Below are 7,246 nucleotides of genomic sequence, written 5' to 3'. Positions count from 1 at the left end.
ATAGAATGGGAAGGGGAAGTAGGGAAATGGGGGGCAGAGGGCAGTTATGGGGAGAGTTGGGGGAGAGGGCAGTTATGGGGAGAGTGGGGGGAGAGGGCAGTTATGGGGGGAGAGTGGGGGGAGGAGGGCAGTTATGGGGGAGAGTGGGGGGAGAGGGCAGTTATGGGAGAGTGGGGGGAGAGGGCAATAAAGGGGGGAGAGTTGGGGGAGAGGGCAATAAAGGGGGGAGAGTTGGGGGAGAGGGCAGTTATGGGGAGAGTGGGGGAGAGGGCAGTTATGGGGAGAGTGGGGGGAGAGGGCAGTTATGGGGGGAGAGTTGGGGGAGAGGGCAGTTATGGGGAGAGTGGGGGAGGGCAATAAAGGGGGGAGAGTGGGGGGAGAGGGCAGTTATGGGGAGAGTTGGGGGAGAGGGCAATAAAGGGGGGAGAGTTGGGGGAGAGGGCAGTTATGGGGGGAGAGTTGGGGGAGAGGGCAGTTATGGGGGGAGAGTTGGGGGAGAGGGCAATAAAGGGGGGAGAGTGGGGAGAGAGGCAGTTATGGGGAGAGTGGGGGAGAGGGCAGTTATGGGAGAGTGGGGGGAGAGGGCAGTTATGGGGGAGAGTGGGGGGAGAGGGCAGTAAAGGGGGGAGAGTTGGGGAGAGGGCAGTTATGGGGGGAGAGTTGGGGGTGGGTACAAACAGAGTGCCAGGCAGGTCGGTGGGAGGGGCTACTATTGACTATATAACCCAATATGTTTCCTGTACCCCCTGTACCCAGCATCTGGTGCCCACTTCACGCTGTTGGATTCAACTTGATGGTGGTTATGCTGCTGGCCTGTCACACCCGGGCCGTCTTCTCTGACCCAGGTAACCCCCCCTTCTCTGACCCAGGTAACCCCCCCTTCTCTGACCCAGGTAACCCCCCCTTCTCTGACCCAGGTAACCCCCCCTTCTCTGACCCAGGTAACCCCCCCCCTTCTCTGACCCAGGTAACCCCCCCCCTTCTCTGACCCAGGTAACCCCCCCCCTTCTCTGACCCAGGTAACCCCCCCTTCTCTGACCCAGGTAACCCCCCCCTTCTCTGACCCAGGTAACCCCCCCCTTCTCTGACCAGGTAACCCCCCCCCCTTCTCTGACCCAGGTAACCCCCCCTTCTCTGACCCAGGTAACCCCCCCCTTCTCTGACCCAGGTAACCCCCCCCTTCTCTGACCCAGGTAACCCCCCCCTTCTCTGACCCAGGTAACCCCCCCTTCTCTGACCCAGGTAACCCCCCCTTCTCTGACCCAGGTATAACCCCCCCTTCTCTGACCCAGGTAACCCCCCCCCTTCTCTGACCCAGGTAACCCCCCCCCTTCTCTGACCCAGGTAACCCCCCTTCTCTGACCCAGGTAACCCCCCCTTCTCTGACTCAGGTAACCCCCCCTTCTCTGACCCAGGTAACCCCCCCTTCTCTGACCCAGGTAACCCCCCCTTCTCTGACCCAGGTAACCCCCCCCTTCTCTGACCCAGGTAACCTCCCCCCTTCTCTGACCCAGGTAACCTCCCCCCTTCTCTGACCCAGGTAACCTCCCCCCTTCTCTGACCCAGGTAACCCCCCCTTCTCTGACCCAGGTAACCTCCCCCTTCTCTGACCCAGGTAACCTCCCCCCTTCTCTGACCCAGGTAACCCCCCCTTCTCTGACCCAGGTAACCCCCCCTTCTCTGACCCAGGTAACCTCCCCCCTTCTCTGACCCAGGTAACCTCCCCCCTTCTCTGACCCAGGTAACCCCCCCTTCTCTGACCCAGGTAACCCCCCCTTCTCTGACCCAGGTAACCTCCCCCCTTCTCTGACCCAGGTAACCCCCCCTTCTCTGACCCAGGTAACCTCCCCCCTTCTCTGACCCAGGTAACCTCCCCCCTTCTCTGACCCAGGTAACCCCCCCTTCTCTGACCCAGGTAACCCCCCCTTCTCTGACCCAGGTAACCCCCCCTTCTCTGACCCAGGTAACCCCCCCTTCTCTGACCCAGGTAACCCCCAATGGAATGCCCCTGATTGCCCATAGGGAAGGGCAGTGGCTCTGGGTGGGCATCGAGTCCCCTATAGCCAGCACATCTGACCCGCACCCTTGTGTTTTGTAGGCACCGTGCCCTTGCCCGACACGGCCATAGACTTCTCCGACCTGCGCTCTGGCACCCCGCGCAAGAACGACACGGTAACAACTACCCCCCTGTATTCAGCTTATTGCCCTGACCGGGCAGCACTAAGTAGGGTATGGGGGGGGCTGCCATTCTAAGGGACCCTCCCCTTAGAGAGGTTTGGGCTGAACCTTGGGGTTCTGGGAACCCTGGCTCAATGGCCAATACATAATCCTGTATGTGTAAGGCGGGGGGTCTCAGTGTTGCACTTCTATAGACAAACTGTCGGCCAATCAGTGTTTGCCTTGCATCAGGGCAACGAGGATTGGACAGTGTGTAATCGCTGTGAAACGTACCGCCCCCCAAGAGCCCATCACTGTCGGATCTGCCACCGGTGCATCAGGCGAATGGACCACCACTGCCCCTGGTACGTTCTTGCGCCCCATTGGCCCCAGTGCTATAGACCCTTACATCTAATCTCCTTATTACTCTCCTTCACCCCCACCCCATTGTGCTACAGGATAAACAACTGCGTGGGGGAACTGAACCAGAAATACTTCATCCAGTTCCTGTTTTACACCGGTGAGTCGCGCACCAATCATACGGGACGTTGGGGCCTTTGGGTGTTTTAAAGGGGAAGTTAACCAACCGGATTGTATCTCTCATTCCCTGAGCTTGATGCCCCGCCTTTCTCTGCCCCGCAGGTCTCACCAGCCTATACGCCATGGGACTAGTAGTGGCCACGTGGTTATGGCCGCCCAAGAGAGGTTACGTGGAGGAACCGGACACAGGAGTCCCCGCCCACAGCAACGTGCAGATGTAAGGGGGGGGGGGGCCTGGGGGGCTTAATGTTCCAACTGTTTCTGTGCAGAAGGATCAGAGAAAGTGTACAGGGGCCCCCCAATAATTAGGCACTGCCCCCCGATACCTGTAGCTTCACTTGTGCTTCAGGCCAGTTTGGGAGGGTAAATTAGCCCACCCTTCCCATTCTGTGATGTCACACAGATCAGCATACAGGCACAACCCTCCCATTCTGTGATGTCACACAGATCAGGATACAGACACACCCCTCCCATTCTGTGATGTCACACAGATCAGCATACAGACACACCCCTCCCATTCCGTGATGTCACACAGATCAGGATACAGACACACCCCTCCCATTCCATGATGTCACACAGATAAGCATAGAGACACACCCCTCCCATTCCATGATGTCACACAGATCAGCCTACAGACACACCCCTCCCATTCTGTGATGTCACCCAGATCAGCCTACAGACACACCCCTCCCATTCCGTGATGTCACACAGATCAGCATACAGACACACCCCTTCCATTCTGTGATGTCACCCAGATCAGCATACAGACACACCCCTTCCATTCTGTGATGTCACCCAGATCAGCCTACAGACACACCCCTCCCATTCTGTGATGTCACCCAGATCAGCATACAGACACACCCCTCCCATTCTGTGATGTCACACAAATCAGCCTACAGACACACCCCTCCCATTCCGTGATGTCACACAGATCAGCATACAGACACACCCCTCCCATTCCGTGATGTCACACAGATCAGGATACAGACACACCCCTCCCATTCCGTGATGTCACACAGATCAGCATACAGACACACCCCTCCCATTCCGTGATGTCACACAGATCAGGATACAGACGCACCCCTCCCATTCTGTGATGTCACACAGATCAGGATACAGACACACCCCTCCCATTCTGTGATGTCACACAGATCAGCCTACAGACGCACCCCTCCCATTCTGTGATGTCACACAGATCAGCATACAGACACACCCCTCCCATTCCGTGATGTCACACAGATCAGGATACAGACGCACCCCTCCCATTCTGTGATGTCACACAGATCAGCATACAGACGCACCCCTCCCATTCCGTGATGTCACACAGATCAGCATACAGACGCACCCCTCCCATTCTGTGATGTCACACAGATCAGCCTACAGACACACCCCTCCCATTCTGTGATGTCACACAGATCAGCATACAGACGCACCCCTCCCATTCTGTGATGTCACACAGATCAGGATACAGACACACCCCTCCCATTCTGTGATGTCACACAGATCAGGATACAGACACACCCCTCCCATTCCGTGATGTCACACAGATCAGCCTACAGACACACCCCTCCCATTCTGTGCCCGCCCCTTTGTTTACATCAGCTGACTGTGTTGCTCCTCCCATACAGAGCTCACTATATCCTTTTGCTGGTGGAGTCGGTGCTGTTTGGACTCTTCGTTACCGTAATTTTCTACGATCAGGTGGGTTCCCTCCCCCCTCACGTAACCCCTCCCCCTCCGGTCGGTAGCACTGCTGCCCGGCTATTCCTGCACTAGGAGGGAAGACTTGACCAATGGTGGGGTTTAACCCCTTCGCTCCTGCAGATTGTCTCCATTATGAATGACGAGACGCCCATCGAGCAGTTACGGAAGCGGCTGCTGAAGGAGGCGCGCAGGGAGGTGGCGCACACCCGGAAGCCCAAGATGGCGCTGCTGCGGGAGGTGTTCGGCAGAGGTGGGGGGCAGGGAACAATCACTGGGGGGAGGGGGGGCATTATTGGGGTTCCCCTAACTCTCTCTCTCTGCCTCTCTCAGGTTACATGATGTGCTGGATCTTCCCGTGTAACTGCGCTCCGGCCAGCGGCGGCCCCGCTTACAGCTACCTGCCCGACTACGATGTGTGACCCCCCCCCCGGCTCCGAACCCCCAAACTCAACCAGGTGACAGGAGGCCGAGGGGGGGCCCAGTTAGTTTGCGGTTTAACCCTTCCCATTGGTGGGTTCCGTGGCCGAAGTTGCTATGAACAATGGGATATCCGCAGCCTTTTACACTGGATCCCTGCCCCAACTACTGCTTATTTATAATGTACTGTGTCTTTAAGAGAGGGCGTTCCTTCTGCAGGACGGACAGGATCTGACTCCGCCCCTCACCACTGTCTAACCTCTCCCAGCTGATTCCCGCCACCTTGGCATCTGGGACGCTGTTACAGTCATCGTCATAACCCCGCCTCCTCCAGCAATTATGGTGTCTGCTGATTGGCTGGCAGGCTCTAGGTCACATGCTTGCCTCCTCCCGCAATTATGGTGTCTGCTGATTGGCTGGGAGACTCTAGGTCACATGCTTGCCTCCTCCAGCAATTATGGTGTCTGCTGATTGGCTGGCAGGCTCTAGGTCACATGCTTGCCTCCTCCCGCAATTATGGTGTCTGCTGATTGGCTGGGAGACTCTAGGTCACATGCTTGCCTCCTCCAGCAATTATGGTGTCTGCTGATTGGCTGGGAGACTCTAGGTCACATGCTTGCCTCCTCCAGCAATTATGGTGTCTGCTGATTGGCTGGGAGACTCTAGGTCACATGCTTGCCTCCTCCAGCAATTATGGTGTCTGCTGATTGGCTGGCAGGCTCTAGGTCACATGCTTGCCTCCTAACGCAATTATGGTGTCTGCTGATTGGCTGGGAGACTCTAGGTCACATGCTTGCCTCCTCCCGCAATTATGGTGTCTGCTGATTGGCTGGGAGACTCTAGGTCACATGCTTGCCTCCTCCAGCAATTATGGTGTCTGCTGATTGGCTGGGAGACTCTAGGTCACATGTGTCGGTTTTGTGTATTTTTCCAGTTTGTTTTTATGTCGACTTGCCCTTGAAATGGTCAGTGGTGCTTATTGCAGGGGTTCCGCCATTGTAACAAGGAATTGCGCCCCTATATAATATCTATGTGTAGGGGAGGGGCTACAGCTGCAGTACCCCACTTCCTCCAGCAGAGGGCCCATTACACACCTCTGACTATACAGGGGCCATCCCTATAGAGCTGAGGGGGTGTGTTTGCTGCACCCCGCTTTCCTGTGCTGTTATTAAGGGCGGGGCTTCCACTTCCGAACCAGAATTTATTGTATAAGTATTAACTCTTAGGCGCCCAGCCTACCCCTGTGTATTGTGTGCAATCAGGAACATTATATCGGGCTGATACTCATCCATTTGATTTCCATGTATTCTTGTATCCAATGGCAACCAAAGACTCCCTTTAACCATTCCATATCCGGGGGCGGAGCCTGTCTGCCCAATGTGGGGGCCCTGTACCCCAGTAGGATGTAGGATGTAGACAATAGGGGACAGTTACTCTCTGTGGCCACTAGGTGGCAGCCTTGATGCACTTTCCCTTCTGACTATTGTTCTTGGCTGAAAGGCCTGGGGTTCTGTCCCAGCCGCTGCCATTAATATGTTACACAGAGGGAGAGCCACGTTACATATCCCCCCCCCCCCCAGGGGCAGGAGCTGCTTCCTTTCCCCCTTATTACCCCCCTGTGCTTATTCTATGCATTCCCTATGGAAGAAAGGGGGGCGGGGCTGTTGGTAACCCTTCCCTTGCCGTGATATTCTCTACAGTATTGGTTTTCTCTATAGATCCAGGGGATAATGAGTTAATACATAAGGACTTGCTGCTGCTGCTGTGCGTCGCTACCTGCGCGCTACCCTGGCAACCACTGATACTGAGTGATACTGTGGGATTTCTTGCTGTAAAAATATTTATTGCTTTTAAGTTTGTTTTTAATTAAGTGATGTACAGTTTCTGGGTGATATAAATAAACATGGAGACCACTAGTTACTGTGTGAGAGAGACCCTGCCCCAAAGAGCTTGCACTCTAGTGGTATAATGGGAGGCCTGCCCCAAGGAGCTTACACTCTAGTGGTATAATGGGAGACCCTGCCCCAAGGAGCTTACACTCTAGTGGTATAATGGGAGGCCCTGCCCCAAGGAGCTTACACTCTAGTGGTATAATGGGAGGCCCTGCCCCAAGGAGCTTACACTCTAGTGGTATAATGGGGGACCCTGTCCCAAGGAGCTTACACTCTAGTGGTATAATGGGAGACCCTGCCCCAAGGAGCTTACACTCTAGTGGTATAATGGGAGGCCCTGCCCCAAGGAGCTTACACTCTAGTGGTATAATGGGAGGCCCTGCCCCAAGGAGCTTACACTCTAGTGGTATAATGGGAGACCCTGCCCCAAGGAGCTTACACTCTAGTGGTATAATGGGAGGCCCTGCCCCAAGGAGCTTACACTCTAGTGGTATAATGGGAGGCCCTGCCCCAAGGAGCTTACACTCTAGTGGTAT

General features: G+C 55.7%; 1 protein-coding gene across 2 annotated transcripts in view; it reads left to right on the top strand.

The window, feature by feature from the left end:
* Positions 1–6,734, top strand: part of dnz1 (DNZDHHC/NEW1 zinc finger protein 11) — a 13,646-nt gene extending 6,912 nt beyond the window's left edge. The window contains 10 exon segments of one of the 2 annotated variants that reach the window (NM_001016218.2): positions 757–845; positions 2,099–2,172; positions 2,410–2,522; positions 2,616–2,677; positions 2,800–2,914; positions 4,326–4,398; positions 4,522–4,651; positions 4,732–5,484; positions 5,662–6,327; positions 6,390–6,734. In NM_001016218.2, coding sequence (NP_001016218.1) covers positions 757–845; positions 2,099–2,172; positions 2,410–2,522; positions 2,616–2,677; positions 2,800–2,914; positions 4,326–4,398; positions 4,522–4,651; positions 4,732–4,820 — 745 coding nt within the window. In that variant the 3' untranslated portion in view covers positions 4,821–5,484; positions 5,662–6,327; positions 6,390–6,734. 2 annotated transcript variants of the gene reach the window in all.
* The last annotated feature ends 512 nt before the right edge of the window (positions 6,735–7,246 follow it).

The sequence above is a fragment of the Xenopus tropicalis genome, chromosome 8 (assembly GCF_000004195.4).
Source record: "Xenopus tropicalis strain Nigerian chromosome 8, UCB_Xtro_10.0, whole genome shotgun sequence".
Taxonomy (NCBI): domain Eukaryota; kingdom Metazoa; phylum Chordata; class Amphibia; order Anura; family Pipidae; genus Xenopus; species Xenopus tropicalis.
The sequence above is the reverse complement of the archived record's forward strand: the minus strand, read 5'-3'. Positions and strand labels throughout refer to the sequence as shown.